Genomic DNA, 20,071 nt, shown 5'->3' with positions numbered 1-20,071 from the left:
AGAGGGACATTAATAATTTACTCCAGGCTCTGCGGCGCATGGAACATTAATATGTTCTCATGTATATGTGCACATAGAACAACCCAGAAACGTCCAATTATATATCCCTGTAAACCTGATATACTGCTGCATCAAGAGACCTTCTGTTTCCTTGAAAACAGAGAAGCAGTAGCCATCGCTCACAGCAGTCCAAAAGGGACTGACTATTTATATGACACTTGTGTAAAAGGCAGTTTATAATATATGACAGCGTGTCAGACAGTTGGGAAAGTCAAACCACCATGGCGCTTTGTCATCACTGTCAGCCAGAACACTCATGCTGTATACAGTCACACTTTGACCAGAATACAGAATGAGAAGACCCTGCCATGTGCAGAAGTGTTGCATAATAACCCCTCCGGTAGGTTATAAAAGATTGAAGACTTGTGTATGACATCCACATCATTTGTGAGACATTCCAGTACTAGCGTCCTTTGTTTCCCTCACCTAGGGAGCCCCGAACGGATAAACAGCGCCCTCTATTGTTCAACTGCATGACACGTTTTGCATTTTCAGAGTAGACCAAAGGATTCCTAAATTGTTTTATTCTATTTTACTTTAATATATTACTAATATGGTATTACATCATTAGACAAGGCCCATGTGGGAAGAGGCGAACTATTTAAAAGGTTACTGACATCTCATTGTCTAAACAAAATGAATCATTTAGCGACCCGGATGCAAACCACTGGTAACTTATACGTGTTCAGCTGAAAGAGATGCCATGTCAGACACAGAAAGACAAACGAAACACGAGAAGGAAAGGGTGATTTCTTCAGAGTGCATTCAGGATAGATGTTCATATTCTTTATTAAATGAAATCTTGCTATTATATACCCATTAGATTTGATTTGTTTAAGCATTTGATGGCTGTTACTGTTGCTTAGGCCTAGAACAGTGGTTATCAAACTTTTTTCACCAAGTTCCAACAGGGAAAAATAAACTTACCTATGTTAAAATACAGTAGCATAGTAGGGGATCAAAAAAGTGACAAAAGTTTAAAAAGAATATTTCATACTGTATGGCATATAGTGTATGCCACAGTAACTTTATGCTGTTTAAACATTAACTTCATATTAATTAGAAAAATAAAAACCAACTTAAATCATTATACAATCAAAATTTATTGCAAAGGAATTTTGAACCTTAAATGTTTAATAGATTTTCAATAGAAGTAAACGTATTGAACTTAATGTGCAACTAGACCAGGGGTGGGCAAACTTTTTGACTCGCGGGCCGAACTGGGTTCTAAATTTGGACCGGAGGGCCGGACCAGGAGCAGATGGACGTAGGCGTTGTGTGAAGTCATATAAGCGACCTGTAAAGGTCATTGCATAAAAGATCTTGGCCTTTAGTAGGTAGTAAAGCATGGATATTCCAAACAATTTTTTTGAAAACAAATGCATTTATTAACAGCATTAAAAAAATAATAATTCACTAAAAAACTGCTATCAGTGATTCTCATGAAATACGACACTGTTATTATGAATAACAATCTCCATCACTTCAGTGCCTGCAGGTCAGATTAATGAAAGATGTTTATCTTATGAGATCACATCAAACGGCAAACATTCTGACCAAATATATCATCTTGAAGAATCGGTGAAAGCATACATCCAAATAAAGTAATCAAAACAGCAACACGGTGAGGGGTATCTGAAAATCAGAGCAGAGTTTTAACTCGCAAACACCTGGTAACAGAGGTGAGGAAACGGGAAACACCTCCTTAAAGTAAGCCTTAAGAACTTTACAGGTTAAGATTAGTCGCAAATAGGTGGTGCATCAATGTCCTTGAGCATCCTGCATTGTTTGAAAATGAGAATGGTCGCTAGTTTCAATCCCTGCTATGTGTACAAATCATATTCAAAATGCATTTTTTTACAATAAACTTGAGAGCCTCCCGTTCATTTTCAGTGGGAACAGTGTTGTTGGTCTCCCTTTTTTGCTAGTGCGTCATAGTCTGGAGTAAAATTTGTTGTGGCAATTCTTAGGCGAGATCCGAGGTGTTGGTCCGTTTACCTTGATCTGTGACGGGTTGATGTTGACGTTCATGTGGCTGAACGTCACGTCGCGTACGTCGAGCCAAATTGGCCACTCTTTTTTAACATTCGGCACTCACTTCTTTTTTTCGGGCCACTCATTTTAATGGAAGGATTCCAGGGGAAGGTTTGTGGGTGGCTTTAGCGCAAAACTGCATCTGAAAGCTCAGCGCGCGAATTATAAGAATGCTGTCGTCAAAGCCCACGCTCTAAATTCGGGACTGATACGAATAGAGCGAGAGTGCGCCAAGTCCGTACTACTGAGTACGTACACGCACTTGTGAGTGTGCACCGAGCTTTCTGACACGGCTTCTGGTAGTAAATGCGCAGGCGAGCGCTTCGCCATCTACTGGGAAAACGCAGTCATTGCAGGCAAAATGACAAAAAAAAAAAAAAGTTTAATAATACAATTTGTTCAGGGTTGGCGGGCCGGATTAAACGGTCCCGTGGGCCGGATGTGGCCCGCGGGCCGTAGTTTGCCCACCCCTGAACTAGACTGTAAGTGGTCAGAGATTTTATGGACCACTAGAGGGAGCCCTCACACTACTAGTGATACTCGTATCACTGATAATCACTGGCCTTGATGATTTTGTTCAGTATCTCATGTAGTGCTTTATAAAATGTAAAGTCAAAGTCAGTCTTATTTTTATTTTTATTTTTTTGTCCTGTAATGTTATGTATAGGTTCAATCGTGATTGTACGTGTGTCAGTCACGGGCGTGTGAACACGTCATCACGCTCCTACCAATCAGGTGGCGACGTCCGCAAACGGGGCACTCGAGACGTAAACCTCGCAAACATGGCGACGCTCGAAAGCGGAGATTGGAAATACGTTCGTTTTTAACCGTGAAGAAAACAGTCCCAGTCGCGTGTTACGACGTGGCGGGGTTCACCGAGGCCTCCGGACGCCTTTTGAACAATGTTCACAGAGGTAAGTTACAGCTGACGTGCGTGTTACTCAGAGTTTAGTAGCTTCAGCCTATGCTTGTCAGGTTGTGGAAGCTAGGCGGCTAGGCGTTAGCGCAGCAGGTAAACAGACACACACACACAGACGAGATTGTCACGGGAGAGGACGGACAGACAGTCTCGGTGTTTCTGCTAGGCTTGTCTGCTATAAGTAGCACTCGACCCGGGATTACAAAGATAACGCGACGCTAATGCCATGATCTTGGGATATTCGTACTGGCTGAAATTAGCTCGGTGTAATTATTGAAGATAGGGAGTGTTTGTATTATGATAAACGGCCACGAACGGAAAAATTCGGCATCACACAGAATACAGGTGAGCTGGGTGTTGGCTTGTTTTTTTGGACAGGTGAGTTGTGTATCAACTCCTGTGAGCGACTGTTAAACCATTTGAGCTGTTAGAAATGGTGAAGCTTCTTTATTTTCCAAGTTTTGATTGGCCTCAAATATCTCATTGTAATGTGGTTTTTAGCATCTCGACTTTCAAGTCACAAGTGGCAGCTTCGAGTTGATGCTATGTGACGTTTTGGCCGTGTCTTTAATGTTTTGTGTGTTACTGGATTTCATCATGAGTGTCCGAAAGGCATGTGCCTTCTCTGCAATTAGATACGAGTGCACTGATTCATTCCCACCCAGTGGGACCAGCTGTATGCTTGCTTGTAAACACGGTTCATATTGATTGACTATCATCGCAACCCACAAGTGTATCATCCGAGAGGTAGTTTAAGGATTCGGTCACATCCAATTTCTCTTGAACTTGGTCACAGTCATACAATTTCTAGATTAACAACTTATCCTTACTGAACATCCAACTAGCAATGTGCAAGTTTTTATTTTAGCTGAGACAGAAAGGGTTTGGTCACCACGCTGTAATAAAGCCTTCCTGAAATTGTCAAGCACTCTGTGATATACGACACACACAGGAATGAGACAATTGAAAATGGCAGCGTGCTAGCTCGTTTGTCTCTCCATCCAGCTCAGGCCAAGAATGTGACCCAGACTACATTCTGATGTGGTCTCGAGTCATCATTCCTCAATACGGCTCAAGTCCACGTCCACCTCCTTGTAACTTAAGCTCTATGTTTGAACGTTTGATCATCAATATTATGTTTTGTTTCATATTTGTCTTCAAATGCTTTTCAAGCTCACGAGATTCTCCTCCTGGCCTACATGTCAAGTCTTTGCATAATGGATTTGTGGATGGATTAGGCATGATCAGTCATCCCTGTGACTTTCTCCAGCATTAACTGGGGATCTCCCACCGGCCAGTTTTAATGGTGTAAGCTAACATGCTGCCTAATGACCACGCTGATCAGGGCTGCAGCCACCCATGAGAGTGTCTCAAGTGTGTCAGGAATGAACTGAGTAATGCTTCGCTTTGTGGCAGCGGACCATTAGCATTTAGATCACACGCACAGGAATGTTGTAGCGGCCGCCCCGCTGGCCTCTCGTATTCTTACAGAGTGACTTATTTTTGTCTGGCAGAGTCAATCATTCCATTTATATTAAATAGAAAAACTTGCCATAACATTGTTGGTACAATGTGAATTGCGTCGGCTGATTTTGCGTTGTTCAAGCTAAATGGGGTAGCGCTAATTTCCCATTGAGCCCCGCATTTTCTCCATCAGCAGGCTTGCGTTTGGTCGCGCGAGTGATGTGTCGCCATGTGTTCTCGACCAGGCTTGGGTGTTAATCATTGGAGCAGATGGTTCATGTTTTAAACCCAGCATAAGCTGTCAAAATTCGCACGGCTGGTTATCATCTCGCTTCCGAGCGAGCCGAGCGTCGGCGCCGTCATCTCATCACAGGCAGCCTTGCTGATAAGACTCCACGCTGCTGACGTCAAGCGTGGCTCATGTTACACATCTGGAATAGGTCTTTTTCATACAATGATTGTGCTTCCCATGGTGACAATTTCTAAAGCAAAAAACAGCAGGCCGAAGTTATTTGCATCTTTCGGTCGGTGCATTGTGGGCCCAGAGCATTTGTGTACTATGAGTGTCACGTTTCAGTCAAGTGGTACTGAACCACACAACATGCATAGTAAATGCTTTGGACACTCCAGCTTTCTGTTGACTTGATGTCACGTGCTTCTTTGTAGTGGTTATAAAATGGAGCTGTGACAGATTCTGTCGATGTTGAAAGCTTTTGGCTGTTACCCCCAGCAAACAGGTTTGGAAAATGGAAACAGTCATGGAAATATCTCACTTTGTTTCTGTTTAATGTGCCATTTGCGGTTAACCAGATTGACCACAAATCTTTCTTTGTATTCTTCCCAGTTCCACATACCTTGACTTGTTAGGTGTGATTGAGGTGTTGTCGAGCCTGTTTGTGCACTCGCTGCACCCTGGACATTTAGAGAGACTCCCTTTAAAAAGACTTACATCGGGTAAACTCAGATCTCAATATTTGTGGGCCAGCAGACTGACTTGCTGGGATGTGAGAGCTTTGTTTCCTGCACTGACAATAGCAGGAACAATATAGGAAGTGGCTTATGACGATGCACAAATGCAAGTTCGCACGTCTTTGTCTAAAACCATTTTAACCTCATGTTTGGTCATGAGCTCCCAAAATGTTTGTTTCCTTTTTAGTGTGATGCCCAATAGTCCTTTTTTTTCCCAACTATGCTAAATAATGCACTATTTGTTATCATGTTGTCTAAAAATGAAACAATTTGTTGTCATGTTGTTTATCAGTCATTTTCAGACCATTTCATAACTTGACATTGTTGACGCTGACTTTTTTGGGTCTCTTTTTTAGGCCAGTCTGTCCTTTTGGGGATGGGGGGGTCTCGGAGTCGTGCTGTTCCTCATCACCTTCGGACCCTTTGCTATATTCTACCTGGCCTTTTATATCCTCTGCTTCATTGGCGGGTGAGTCGACACGCTTTCCTTCACGTGTACCGTATGTTCAATTTGAACTGGGCTTTTCTTTCCGCAGTGGCTTTGCGGTCACTCTGCTGTACGGGAAGATCAACTCCGAGAAATACTTGGAGAGGTGCGAGCACTCCTACCTGCCGCCCCCACCTATTGGTATTCCAAAGGTAAACCTTTTCCCTGTTAGTGTTACATGTCCGCAAGTTTCTCCTCTAATGATTTTGTCTTTTTGGTTAGACGTTGGATGAGATGAAGCTGGAGATGAAGCCCATCAAGATCGACAGGCGACTGACTGGCTCGAGTTTCATAGATGAGCCTCTGCAACAGGTTGGTGACAATACAGTGCAATAAAGCGGTCACAACTATGCAACGTGCTTCACGGTTTTGCTGAGCAGCAGTTTTGTTTTTTTGGGGAGCAGTGTGACAGGTCAGCTTGTCCACGTCAGCAACTTTAAACTCTCACATGAGCCGTTCTAACCTCAGGATGGTTTGCTCATGTGGAGTCTATTGTGTTGTGTACTCGTTTTTTTTTTTTATCTCTCTTGGCTGATGTAAGTTGCACTTTATATGCAAACATTTTGCAAGTCAAACGAGGCAAAAGCAATGGGAAAATGAGGGCATGTGGATGATGGCGGTTAGAAATCATGTCAGAGCGTTGTGCTCCTCAAGCAGCGTGGCCAGCAGCATTAAGTGGTGACACAGCACTGTGACGGTCAGATGACACTTGGGCTAAAAAAAAAAAAAAAAGAGAGCGGGAGAGAGATAAATAAAGGAACAATTGTTATCTTGTGCTGGTTCACTTGGACACACAAACAAGGTCAAGTTTGACATGTGCTAGTACTGCCTTTTCCAGAAATGTTTTATTCAAGCATCAATTGCCCCCCTTCAGGTGATCCAGTTTGCTTTGAGAGATTATATCCAGTACTGGTACTACACTCTGAGCGAGGATGAGTCTTTCTTATTGGAGATCAGACAGACGCTGCAGAACGCCCTCGTCCAATTCTCCACGCGGTACGAGTCACACACTCAGCAGCAAATCACACACATTTGGGAATGTATCAAAAAAAAATTTGTGTCTTACATCAAGGTCCAAAGAAGTGGACTGGCAGCCTTACTTCACCACTCGCCTGGTGGACGACTTTGCCACCCATTTGCGTGTCTTTCGTAAAGCTCAGGATCGCCTCCCGGACAGAGAGGATAAACTAAGTAAGCATGTAATTATTACACGTGACCGACTGGCACATTCAAATTGGTTTGATAGTAGTTCATGACAAGGACAAAGTGCAATATGTTTGACTGAAGCGTGTTGTCTGGACAGGGGACATAACAGAGGAGCTGATCGACTCCTTTTTCGAGGCCGAAGTGGAGATGGAAAGGAAGATTTGTCGAGATGTAGTGTGCACTTCTCTTAAGGACGAAGAAGGTAAACAAACTCACGTCTTGGTATTATCCCTTTGTGAAATAAACATTTTTGTTTTGACGTTATTTATGTCAGGATTCCTTCGAGATTTGTGCGAGTTGCTTCTGTATCTGTTACTACCTCCTGGAGACTTCCACAACAAGAACATGAGATATTTTTTAAGAGTGAGTGTGCATTCGAAGAAGCCAGGTCTCCAAAGCAACGGCACCGTTCTGAATTCACCCAGCTGCATACGTGTTTGTTTCAGGAGGTGTTGGCGCGCGGAGTCCTGCTTCCTCTCGTCAACCAGCTGAGTGACCCAGACTACATCAACCAGTTTGTCATCTGGATGGTAGCAGTTTGACCTTTTTACGATGGCTGCAGCGATTGTATTTAACGAAATGGTGTGACACTGCGTTTGTGTTCATGTGTGTGTGTTGAGATTCGAGACTCCAGCTGTAACTACGAAGCCTTCATGAACATCCTGAAACTGACAGATAAGCCTGCTGAGCTGGAGGCCGTAAAGGACAAGGTGATGGAGGAGCTGCAATACCTGCGCTCGTTGGACACAGCAGGAGATGGTGCGCCATGTCATTCCGTCGCAGCTAGTATAAGTCCCAAATAAATCCTGAAGTCGTGTTGCGTGGTTCGTTTGTGCTTTTAGACATCAATGTGATCAAGAACCAAATCAACAGTCTTCTGTTTGTAAAGAAGGTGTGCGAGACCAGGATCCAGAGACTACAGTCTGGCAAGGTAGGAATAGAGTCTGGTTTATTAACCCTGAATAGGTCCTTTAAAAAAAAAAAAACTCTCTTATTTGTAAAAATTGTCATTTCATCAATGTTAGTGATTTTTGCCCCTTCTTCCCCCATATAGGAGGTGGACGCTTTGAAGCTTGCGGCCAACTTCGGCAAGCTGTGCGTCATCCCGCTGGATCATATCCTCGTCCACAACATAGCCCTGCAGTTCTTCATGGGTAAATGCAGCAATGATGTCCCCATTCCTCAACGTTTGTGGGCTAATGAGATTTTTTTATGGCAGATTTCATGCAGGCGGCCGGCGCCCAGGCCGAGCTCTTCTTCTGGCTCACCGTGGAAGGCTACAGGGTGACGGCGCAGCAGCAGCTGGAAGCCATGCAGTGCTGGCAGAAAGATGGCAAGAGGCAACCCAACACTACCAAGGGGCTCCTCAGGGCAGCTGCACTGGGAGTTTTTGAGCAGTACCTTTCTGACAAGGTCCAAAAATCATCTGCCAAAAATAATAATGCCATCAACAAACTGACTTGACAAGCTTGCTGTTCTTGTTCTCCCTGCAGGCATCTCCCAGGGTTCAAGTAGACGAGGATTCGATAACACGCCTGGGGGAAAAGCTAGAGAAAGATGATCCCACGCCGGAAATATTTGATGAAATCCAGAGAAAGGTATTAAATCGTTTCTTGTCTTGTGGTGACGCTAAAAACCCAAACCGATGGTGTTTTTCCTCAGGTCTATGACATGATGCTAAGGGATGAGCGCTACTACCCGTCCTTCAAGCAGAGCCCACTCTACGTTCGCATGCTGGCGGAACTGGACATGCTCAAGGAGCCCAGCTACCGCGGCTCTGATGACGGCGACGGCGAATCTTTCAATGGCTCCCCGACAGGAAGCATTAACCTGGTGAGGGAGTCCTCACTTCTTCTCGTGAGATGGCCACATACAGCTGTCAATGTAACGTTTTGTTGTCTTTACAGTCTTTAGATGACTTGACCAACTCCTGCCATGATGAATCTATGCAGCTCCATGCTTTCATCTCTGATACGGGTACACACAGACACACACACACCAGATTCTGATCTTTAAGGCTGGATTCACATCATCCAGTGACACAATTTGGTTTTGGTGGTGTAAAAATGATTTGACCCGCAGTGTAAAATCAGCCTCATTTTTGTATTAATGTGCTGATAGCCCCTTTTTGATTTGTCACCTGTCTTTTTTGCACCAAGCTCCATTTTGTTTTCTTTGCTCCTCCCATCACTTTCATTGTTTTCTGTTCTTTCCTTCGCTGTATTTGTCCTGCCAATTTGTCCCCGTCATCTCCCTCCACGGCGCACGCATCGCACCCGCATGTTTTGTGTCCTTTACCCAACCACCCACCGCCGCTCCATTGCCTTCCCTCCCTGGTGGTGTATTGTCGGGTGGGGTAGCTGACGCTGGTCTTCCCGGCTTTTGGGCTGCCGCAGGTGTGTGCAATGAGCATGGGAAGACGTACGCGCTTTACGCCATCACTGTATTCAGACGTCACCTGGACGGCAGCGAGGACTGCTGGAAGACGTACCGGCGTTACTCTGATTTTCACGACTTTCATATGAGGATCACTGAGCAGGTCTCTTTTTTTTTTTTTTTTGCTTGTGTTTTTATTTATTTTCTTAGCTCACATTTCTTAGGAGCTCATGTTGCGTTGTTGTACTTTTAGTTTGAGAACTTGACGTCTATCCTCAAGCTCCCGGGGAAGAAAACCTTCAACAACATGGACAGAGACTTCCTGGAGAAACGGAAGAAAGACCTCAATGCTTACCTACAAGTATTATTAGTCTTGATATATTACTATCATCAAGTTATATTTATGCCCATCATTAAAAAAAAAAATCAATTGTGTGATTTAGTTGCTGCTGAACCCAGAGATGGTGAAAGGGTGCCCAACTCTTCTCCCGTACGTCTACGACTTCCTAGAGAACAAAGCCTACAACAAAGGCAAAGGAGACTTTGCACGCAAGGTAACAAGCGTTCATAGTCTGTATAAAATACAATGCACATGGCAGACAAGAACTCACAAATGATTTTCACACATCAGATAGACACCTTTGTCAACCCCCTGCGGAGCTCCATGAGGAACGTGTCCAACGCGGTCAAGTCCCTCCCGGACAGTCTGGCCGAGGGCATGAACAAAGTGTCAGACAACATGGGCCGCATGTCCGAAAGACTGGGCCAGGACATCAAGCAGTCCATATTCAAGGTGCTTGGCGTCACCACCGTACTTCTGCTCTTATCGGGACGAATGTGACAATTTTCTCCTCTTCCAGGTGCCGCCTCTTCTTCCCAAGTCGGACATTGACCCCGAACACTGTCGAGTCTCCGCACAACTGGACGACAATGCGAGTGGCCATGCTCAAGTTTTGGCCGTGATTTATTATTTTTTTTTGGGGTAGGGGCAAATATGTCACGTCCTGTGTTTGCTCAAACAGGTGGACGACAACATCCCGCTGCGCGTCATGCTGCTGCTGATGGACGAGGTGTTCGACCTGAAGGAGAAGAACCAGTGGCTGCGAAGGAACATCAAGAACCTGCTGCAGCAGCTCATACGGGCCACTTATGGTGACACCATCAACAGGTCTGTCCATTCAATGTGACCATATAAAACTTGCTGAAAGGTAGTTTGACCTTTAAACTGTCATAAACCTTCCCAACTTCATTGTTGCTTTGCCTATAGGAAAATTGTGGACCACGTGGATTACTTAACGTCTCCAGAGCAGGTGGCAGAATACGTCAAGAAGTTCAGGTAACATTTTTTAGACACCCAAAGGCGCAGTTTTTTTTTTTTTTCTTTCCAAAATACCAACCTCCAACAGAGACTCCTATTGGCCTAACGGTATTCTGGCCGAGACCCCGCCCCGTCGGGACAAGAGCATCCGGATGAGGACGCGAGTCGCTGCCAAGACTAGTCTGCTGGGCATCATGCCAGGTGATAACACACCCACACACAAAACGTACGAAGCTATTTATAAAATGATACCAGTTCAGGAACTGACAAAAACATTCCACTCTGCAATTGAGACAAACGTATAGTATCTAGTCACGATTGCTAGTAGAACATTTTGCCTGAAACCTGTTTAATTCAAATCCCAAAACGTGTATAAAAAAAAAAATGGAGACATCATTCTGTCGTCACCGCCCACACAGACGAGCTGAAGCACATCATTGGAGCGGAAACCACGCGCAAGGGCATCCTGCGCGTCTTCGACATGTTCCAGCACCAGCCCATGAACCGGCGGCTGGTCTACGTGTTCCTGGAGGGCTTCTTGGAAACCATGTTCCCTCAGTACAGGTTCCCCGAACTCTTCGTCAAGCTGCACTCCCGCTCGCCACGCATCCATCGATACGGCCACAAACTCAAAGGTTCTTCCCTCAAAAGGTGACACGAGTGGACCGAGCCAGATGGACACGGACAAAAGTAGACGCACATGCGCACACGGCACAGACTTAAGAGCTAAATATGACACTGGGGGAAGGGGCTTATAAGATGTGAACTTTAAAGTGTGAAGCCCTCATGTCTTTTCATTGAAAACACTCCAAGTAATAATAAGATGGATTTCATTACACATACGCATCCCACCTGACAGCGTTCTAGTCCCCATTCATGTTTGGATGTTTTTCGTTGAGTTTTGCTGAACTGGGCCAGTCAGTGCTGTCCCCTGGTGGCCCGCGAGTACTGTACTGTTTTTAAACTGCAGGACGATAGCATCAACCTTCACCTTTGCCTTACCTTCGACTCGCCCCCTCCCCTCTAAATGCTGTAGACATTTTTAACTGCAAAAGCTGCACTCGTTTGTGTTCATAGCAACCAAATATGTCAATAGCACTGGCTAACAAGGCGCTGTTTTTTTTTTTTTTTTTTTTAAAAGTGACTGAACAAAGATAGGGTGAATGGATTTATTTTTAAATTCCTATTTTCACACCTCAAGTCCTGCCCCCCCCCCCCCCCCCAAACTGCCCACCCTGACCCCAGATGACCAAAGCTCGCATTGTTGTGCTCTATGAAGACATTTGAAGCAAAATGATGCAATGATGACCTCACTCACGGTGTGTTTGTGTGTGCACGTTAAGGCTCAGCAGTCCATGCAATCAAGCACACTTAATACACGTTTGTGGAAAGCCGTTTATTCGACAGCATGGATATCCACCTTACGGTATGTATATTCCTATATACGTGTGTATATGCATTCAATTGAGAGGCGCAGTTGTCACCTAGTGCTGTTTTCCCTCACTCTACTAGTCCAACTAAATTGTCCCTACTAAGCAAAATAGTACTTCAACCCTAAGGTGAATATCAAGGATATTGAATGTCTTCGATGGCTTTCCATACACGTCGATGAATGTATTCTCCGTGCTAGTGTGTGTTTTGTGCAAATGTGTGCGTGTGGTCCAACTGTGAAAGTGAGTCGGCCTTAAGACAATGCATCCGCAGTTTAAACTGACAAGAAGCTCTTCCACGTGACTGAATCCTCCTCTCGATGTGGACAAATATTCCCGAATCACTTTTTAGACGGCAGACAAGCAGGTCTTAAATTTTGTGCAATATTACTTTTCTTGGACGCATGTGCATTTTGAATTATTGTACATATAGTAAAACAGATTCATGTTCTTTAAAAAAAAAAAAAAAAACATGAAATATTTCTCCCTTCTTAGCCCTACAACTTTAACATTCCATTGTATGTTTCATTTACAGACTTGTTTTATAAGTCACTTTTTTTTTCTTTTTTTTTTTAACCAAAGGGTGTGGGCACGTTTTGCCCCTGAGGATTTACCTTTTATTAGCGAACGAGCTTGTTTTGCTAATTAGGATGGGACAGGCGCCATCCCGTTTTCTTCCAATAGCCCAAGACAAGTGGAATTGCTGCTCATGAGCATTTACAGTAGCAAGTGTGTGTCGAGGGTCTCCCATTGGCTTGAATGGAGCACCTGATTGGTTGGTAAACTAAATCGTCAGTTCCCATAGTGAGATGTCACCTGTAACATTGCACACCTCTCCATTCAGGAAAGTTTATTTCACTCAAATCCAGGATACATCAAAACGTCAATAGTGTGCCTACATGTACTGTCAACTCTATTTTCTACTTTAATCTATAAAACAATCAGAATGTCATGATCACGTTAAGCGAGTGAAACTTTTGTTTTTTTTTGCATCACGCGTACCGACAAACCCTTGAGAGCAACTGCTCACATCAGTATAGCACTAATAAAAGGTAACTCTGACTAACTGACAGCACTGTGTATGATGTATTTTAATAGTTCATGAAATGACATTGATTGCCTGCAATGTGTTGCTGTCAATATAATCTGTCCGGTAGCACAGGCCGATCGATGTAGTGCAATGAGACCATTCAAGCTTCCTCTCTTCTCACGTCTTCCTTTGCGCTTTTCCCCACAGGGTCAACGATGACAACCATTCCCCACGCGGCCAAACCTGGTCATTATAAGAATAACTGTCACTTCAAAATCCCCCTTTTTTTTTTAACTGACATTTACATTGCTACTCACTTGCAGCGAAAGTAATCTGGGCGACCGTTCCCATAGAGGTCGGCCCGCCGAGGCGCATCGCTTTGCGGGCGGCGTTAAAAACATAGGCTCCGGATAGGATGAGACCACTGCCGCAGATGAGTCGACAGCTCCAGCAGCTCTTGAAGGTCTGCATGGACTTGGACATTGGGGCATTTTCCCCTGGTGGCGCCTCGGGTGTCGCCATCTTTGCTGAGGTACGTATGCTAAAGCTAACGGCTATGGGGATTGGGAACTTAATACAAGTGTCGGCTTCTTAAAGGTTCTGGGAACAAAGGACATGCAGCGAGAATACGTACGGAGTTTGTCTATACTTATCACGTTTTCGCAACTATACTTGTCTTACGTTTTCCCAACTGCTCGCAATGTTTTTACCCGTGTCAAGTAACCCGGAAGTACTTTACGAAGCGGTTGGATAACGTCACTTCCGCTTCTCGTGCTCGGTGTTTTTGAACGATAGATTGATTAAATAATACAAACATGAACATTGCCGATGTATTACCATCCTAGCCATGCTGCGGGGCAAAAATTACACTTACACGTAAATGCAACTGAATAGATGATCGGTGAATGTTTCGAACTGCTCTCGCCCTCTGGTGGTGAAGGTCAGAAATACATGCGTGAACCATTATAACTAGAAAACTAGCTTTGTAGTGTGTAAATAATGTATATATTTATAGACTATATATTTTAAAAAATTGTGTATACTATGTATATATTTATATGTGTGTATTTTACATTTTATATGCCAAATACAACCCATCTATCTGTTCATCCATCAGTCCTTCCTCCATAATCAAATGTTTGTCCCTTAGGGCAGTGCTTCTCAATTATTTTCTGTTACGCCCCCCCCCTAGCAAGAAGAAAACTATTCGCGCCCCCCCTCCCCACCGTGACTATCCTAACTTGTCTTGTAAGTCGTAAAATGTTGCACTGTCGCAAACGTGACAGAAGTAACAATGAGAGCGCCACTGCTCCCTGCCGTAGTAAACGCGCAATTACACTTTATTCTAGTACTGCCAAAAAAAAAGCCTGTTCCCCAGGGTCACACGCGCCCCCCCAGGAATAGCACCGCGCCCCCCAAGGGGGGCGCGCCCCACTATTTGAGAAGCACTGCCTTAGGGTCACTTGTTCAAGATAAGGTTTGGTATCAACATCTAAACTGATACAGTATTGATATGTGGTGATGTCGATTCCGTATCAATATTACTTGATACTGGCTATATCACTTTAAGACATTGAAATTCCTTATCAATTTTGATGTCAATACTAAGGATTATAACCCTTTTAAAATTGGTATTGACACCAAAATTGATATGAAATCGTCACTGACAATTTCCTAGGATATCGATGATGTATCAGTTTAGATGTTGATACCAAAACAACAACAATTCCGTATCAACATGGCGTTTTAAGATGGTATCGTTAACAAAAGTGATACGGTATCGATATTATTTCTACAACAATATGTATCAATTTCTTAAGTGTGATATCGATTCCGTATCAAAAGCCCCTTTTAAGCTGGTATCGATTTCAAAATTGATATGACATCCAAATTGATACAGAATTGATAAAGTAATTTATTTGTAACGATTCCGTATTATTTTTAGTGTCAATACTAACACTAATAAGGGCTGTCAATCAATATGATATGTTTTGAAGTGATATCACTGTTGATATCAACATTAAATTTGCTATTGATGGTTGGTTATGTGTTGCAGGTTCCAAAGCCAGTCAGACAAACTATCAGCCTTCAAGCGGAGTTCTCCTTGTCAACAAATCATCTTTATTACTAAAAGAAGAAATCATTGAAATAAACATTTTTGCTTGTGTCCATGGATGTATTTGTTTTATCACAAATAAAGTGTACCAAAGTTGACAAACTCTCTCCTTGTATTCTATCGCGTAGATCGTGGTAGTCCGTGCTCTCTCTTGAAGTTGGAACATCATCACAAGTTCTATAGGGAACATAAGCCTATTAGTTCGGAGATATACTTGAAGTACACAAATAAAATCCCAAAATTTTCATGGCAGGATAGACGAGTGGTTAAATACTTTGCCTAGTATACGGGAGATCACAGTTCGATTCCCGCTCTAGTCAACATTTAGAAATTTTAAGGTGTGAGAATCGAACTCGAGTCTCCCGGACACCAGGCAAAAGCTTAACCCGGTCAACCACTTGTAACTCAACAAATAATTCGGTTTCTTTCTATATAACTTCGACTCCGTGCCATTACCAACCATAAAAGTTAGTAAATACGACAAACGAATAGTCCTTGACATCACAGGCGGTGGTCGAGTGGTTTACGACGCTGTCTATTGAAAACGAAATGCGGGTTCGAGCCCAGCATGGTGACAATTGGATTCGCTTTTTTCCCCTCCATTAAACTTGTGCTCACTTTTTATCTACTTCCATTTTTTTTTCTTCAATGACGTCATCGCCGGAACACTATAAAAGTCGGGCAAACGAAGCAGTCAGTCTTGCACGCCGCCTCTGACGGAGTCCTCCGCCACCTGCAGCTCTGCACGCATTTCCACCAGCTCATCTAAAACTTCGATTATGTGAGTATTCTCTTTCTTGGAATCAAGGTAAGTACAAATGACTTTCTTGCTTGCTTTTAAGACCTAACTGCTTTTGCTCACTTTTAACGTGCAGTTTCTCTTTTTGGCTTGCTCACAGCGTGCTAAGATGCAAGCTAAATTTTGGAAGGCAATGGACGCCATAAATTGCACCAAAAAGCACTTATTTGTCATCTGGACGCCGGTGCTGTTAGCTCAAGGTAAGTAGACAAAACAATTCACGTTCAAACAATGAAAGAAATGCATAATAATGCACATGCGTTTTAATTGTCTTTTGTCTGCAGGTGAGAGTCTTCAAATTGAGCCTGAACGTTTCAAAGTGGATACAAAAGTTAATGCTTATCTCTTTTCTGTCCACAGGCCTGGATCTGCAACACAAGGACAAGATTGACTACAAAATGGCAGAATTTCGGTTTTTATATTAAATATTAGTTATTAAATAGTAATTTTCTTTTTCTTTGTCTGCAGGCTCCAAAATGGCTGTCATTGGCGTGGCTTCATGAGGCATTTGCAAGTCTTCTCTTACTCAACATGCCCACCAAATGTAGCATAGCTAAGCCAAACCAGCTCACAAGGCTGTCAGAAAGTTAGAATACCTACTTTTTTTACCGTGTCTTTCAGGCCAGCAAGCTGTGGGTGGTTGGAGAAAAGTCCAGCGCTGGCTGTCCTGCTTTCATCACTGGTGAGACACACGCGCACATTCAGCCATGCACAAATGTTTGCCAAGTTTACTCCAGCAGGTGACACAATCACGATTCAAGTGGCAACAGGTACACTGAAGTCATTTAGCGTGTCTTCCTGCTTTTGTCCACTAGGTGATGCCAAAGGACCAGGTTCTTGCCGCATGGATCTTCCCCGGTGAAGAAAAAGCTCATCTCCAAGGTTTGAACCTGTTGCTAATGAAATTAAATGTTTAATTTAAAAAAAAAAAAAAAAAAAAGATTGCTTGCCTTGTTCCTCTCTCGATGCAGTTCAGTTCCAGTAAGACAGCTGTCTGGGACTTGGTCAACATGATCCTCCACCTGCTAGGCAAAGACATTCTCCAAAAAGGTCCTCAAAGCTGCCTCTGTTTTCAGTACTGGCATTCAAATAAACTTAGAAAATTGACGCTTGGTTGTTTCCCTCGTTTGTGTGCAGGTGTCCGTCCTGTCGAGTCTTTCAGGAGCTTGGCCTGCTGTTGGTCGTGTGAGGTTAGAGTGCTAACCGCTTCAGCACAACTCTACAGTTAAAAATAAAGTCAACCAACACGGACGGAGTCATTGTGGCTGTTCCTTTTCATTTCAGAGTCCAGGTCCACAAATTGGAAAGCCCTGCCACAGTTTGACTTTAGCCACATGTGCTTCTACTCTGTTGGCTGGTAAACTAGGTCCAGAGTAGAAGCACCAGTGGCTAAAGCCAAACTGGCAGGGCTTTCATTTTCTGGACCTGGATTTGCAAACTATTTACAGGTGGATCAACAAGGTGAAATGCTACTCGCCGGAAGCTTCAAGTTTACTTCGCTTTGGACTGGTGGAAGTCTCTTGAATCCTCACTACCTGAAGAAGAGCAAGAGTCCTCTGCTGGTGAGAGAAGGCACATTTCAGCTAACATATTCCAAAAGTCAAATGCCTGTTGTGTCCAGGTGAAGTCCCAAGAGTCTCTGCAACAACGCTTGAAGTTTTCTTGGTGCTTCCTCATCCACAAGGTGCTGCAAGCCCAATTCTGAGTTAGGAGTGGAAGAAATAAAACTTAGACGGTATGATCTTAAACATTACTTTGCACAATCCTAATAACGTCACCTTTTGTTCATTTTTCTTTTTCTCTGCAGGCAACAACTGAACATGAATAGCTTCCTGTTGATGCAGCCTTGAACACTTTGTGCCAGAAAACTACTCTTTCCCACTGGTAAGAAAAATTGTCTGTACAATTATTTGATTTAACTTTTAACTTACAGATCTCTTTTTGTCTTAGGTCCCCACTCATCCTACTGGCCGACCGACCACTTTTTGTCTTAGGTCCACACGCTGATTGTCCACTGGCCAACCACCACACGGCAACAAGCAGACTGCCATCCAACTTGTTTGACTGATTACTGATTACTCTGTTTACTCTGCAAAAGAAATTAAGCTTATTTGAAAGAACACTTAAACTCTCACATTCTTAACATAAAAACAAATTTTAAAGTTTTTTAAAGATTATTAGGATTTTTTGTACCTGGATTTTTTTTTTTCCGAAATTTTTCGTGGAATCTTTTTTTTGGAAATTTTTCCTGGGATTTTTTTTTTTTTTTTGAGGAAAAATACTAGAAAGGGGTGGGACCAAAACGAGAATACTGCTTCGTGATTCGCCAATTTCATTAGAAGTGGGAGGGCAAATGAGAATAAATGGTTGTGATTGGCCAAAAGGTGGGCGTGGATATGCAAATGAGGCGTTTTCTGATAGGTTGAATTAAAAGCGGGCGTGGCTTGGCCAATTTGAAGCATTCTGATTGGATGGATGGGCAAACGCTGCATTCTGATTGGCTGTTCAAAAGTGGGCGTGGCTATGCAAATTAGGAGCTGCGCTGTGATTGGTCAGACTGAATTTGGGCAGAGTTAGGAGGCGGGCAAAGTGGCACTTAGGTTAACAAAGGCAGTTTTCAGTCTTGAGGTGAGCTTTGGCCTTCAGTCACTGCCATGGACGCTTGTCTTTGACTGTTCCACTCCCTCTCACATGACTCAAAGTGACAGCAATGCAATGGCTGTCACTTTGAGTCATGTCAGATGGAGAGTAACAATCAAATACTTGTGTCCATGGAAGTGACTAAAGGCAACTCTCACCTCAAGACCAGACAGCTTTCAAACACAAAAGTCCCAATGTTGTAACCACCTAGCATGAAAGACATCAAATAAGTGAAGCATATTTACTCATAAAACACAAAGACCTGCATTCCAGTTGAACAATTAATTTATTGGACAGAAATCCAATTTGAAAACATTTGAGCAGTCAATGTTTGCGTGGAACTAATTTAGTTGCACAAAAATATTGATGATAGGTTATGCAGCTCAAGTGCTTGACAAGCTCAGTTGTGATGTCACTTACTTCTAATGACACAAGTGCCACCAGGGGGAAGGTGAGCACATGCAAACAGCTGAATTCTCTGATTGGGAAAAAAACTAAGTGCCAGGTATGGCACAACTTCAGCTGTTTGCATGTGCTCACCTTCCCCATGGTGGCACTTGTTGCAATTACAAGTGACAGGAGAGGTGGGTGCACTCGCCTTGTAGTGCAATGTGACATGAGCTTCTCAAGCACAACACTATATTGCCTACTCACATCATGGGGCCTATTGCAGGCTGCTGTCCCTTGTGCATGTCAACCAAGGCTGTTAGTTCACTCTCGTAACATCCATCCATCCATTTTCTGTACCGCTTAGTCCCCACTGGGGTCGCGGGCGTGCTGGAGCCTATCCCAGCCGTCATCGGGCAGTAGGCGGGGGACACCCTGAACCGGTTGCCAGCCAATCGCAGGGCACACAGAGACAAACAACCATTTGCACTCGCACTCACACCTAGGGACAATTTGAAGTGTTCAATCGGCCTACCAAGCATGTTTTTGGGATGTGGGAGGAAACCGGAGTGCCCGGAGAAAACCCACGCGGGCCCGGGGAGAACATGCAAACTCCACACAGGGAGGGCCGGAGGTGGAATCGAACCCGCCCCACCGAGCCGCCCTCTCGTAACATGACATTATTAATTTTCAACTATTTTCTTGACTGCTATAATAATGCGCCGTCTTATGACTACACTCTTACTTTCAACACTTTAAAAGTGAAAATGACAAACTATCAGCAGACCGAAATCCTAATACTAAGGTCAACTATAGAGGTAGAGGGAGGGTGCCCT

General features: G+C 43.7%; 1 protein-coding gene and 2 long non-coding RNA genes across 8 annotated transcripts; 2 read left to right on the top strand and 1 right to left on the bottom strand.

Moving 5' to 3' along the window:
• The first annotated feature begins 3,108 nt into the window (after positions 1 to 3,108).
• snx13 (sorting nexin 13) lies at positions 3,109 to 13,335 on the top strand. 3 transcript variants are annotated; one of them, XM_061266935.1, is made up of 25 exons: positions 3,110 to 3,358; positions 5,803 to 5,915; positions 5,983 to 6,085; positions 6,156 to 6,245; positions 6,808 to 6,929; positions 7,006 to 7,124; positions 7,237 to 7,341; positions 7,414 to 7,502; positions 7,586 to 7,669; positions 7,760 to 7,898; positions 7,982 to 8,070; positions 8,194 to 8,293; positions 8,359 to 8,552; positions 8,633 to 8,737; positions 8,802 to 8,972; positions 9,047 to 9,116; positions 9,536 to 9,678; positions 9,769 to 9,876; positions 9,959 to 10,069; positions 10,147 to 10,308; positions 10,376 to 10,447; positions 10,538 to 10,683; positions 10,783 to 10,851; positions 10,922 to 11,034; positions 11,253 to 13,335. In XM_061266935.1, exons 1-25 carry the CDS (start codon positions 3,311 to 3,313, stop codon positions 11,486 to 11,488), a joined length of 2,901 nt encoding a protein of 966 aa, XP_061122919.1. In that variant the 5' UTR covers positions 3,110 to 3,310; the 3' UTR covers positions 11,489 to 13,335. The 3 variants fall into 3 exon arrangements, 2 of the variants coding, with proteins under 2 accessions (XP_061122919.1, XP_061122918.1); XM_061266934.1 differs by having other exon boundaries at positions 9,500 to 9,678; XR_009710653.1 differs by lacking the exons at positions 10,147 to 10,308; positions 10,376 to 10,447; positions 10,538 to 10,683; ... (1 more) ...; positions 10,922 to 11,034; positions 11,253 to 13,335 and having other exon boundaries at positions 3,109 to 3,358; positions 9,591 to 9,678; positions 9,959 to 9,990.
• Positions 13,336 to 15,391: 2,056 nt separating this feature from the next.
• Positions 15,392 to 17,029, bottom strand: LOC133144345 (uncharacterized). Its single transcript, XR_009710659.1, has 3 exons — positions 16,809 to 17,029; positions 16,028 to 16,576; positions 15,392 to 15,586 (listed from the first exon to the last, which is right to left on the bottom strand). It is a non-coding gene; the product is annotated as an uncharacterized LOC133144345 (long non-coding RNA).
• LOC133144344 (uncharacterized) lies at positions 16,075 to 18,330 on the top strand. Of its 4 annotated transcripts, none has more exons than XR_009710657.1 (12): positions 16,080 to 16,190; positions 16,309 to 16,408; positions 16,569 to 16,752; positions 16,830 to 16,890; positions 17,024 to 17,090; positions 17,180 to 17,258; positions 17,346 to 17,398; positions 17,493 to 17,565; positions 17,657 to 17,770; positions 17,830 to 17,943; positions 18,016 to 18,092; positions 18,159 to 18,330. It is a non-coding gene; the product is annotated as an uncharacterized LOC133144344 (long non-coding RNA). The 4 variants fall into 4 exon arrangements; XR_009710658.1 differs by having other exon boundaries at positions 17,493 to 17,574; XR_009710656.1 differs by having other exon boundaries at positions 16,075 to 16,217; positions 17,493 to 17,770.
• Positions 18,331 to 20,071: the final 1,741 nt, after the last annotated feature.

The sequence above is a fragment of the Syngnathus typhle genome, linkage group LG20 (genome assembly GCF_033458585.1).
Source record: "Syngnathus typhle isolate RoL2023-S1 ecotype Sweden linkage group LG20, RoL_Styp_1.0, whole genome shotgun sequence".
In the NCBI taxonomy this organism is placed as follows: domain Eukaryota; kingdom Metazoa; phylum Chordata; class Actinopteri; order Syngnathiformes; family Syngnathidae; genus Syngnathus; species Syngnathus typhle.
Note: the sequence above shows the minus strand (reverse complement) of the source record. Positions and strands in the feature narration are given on the sequence as shown.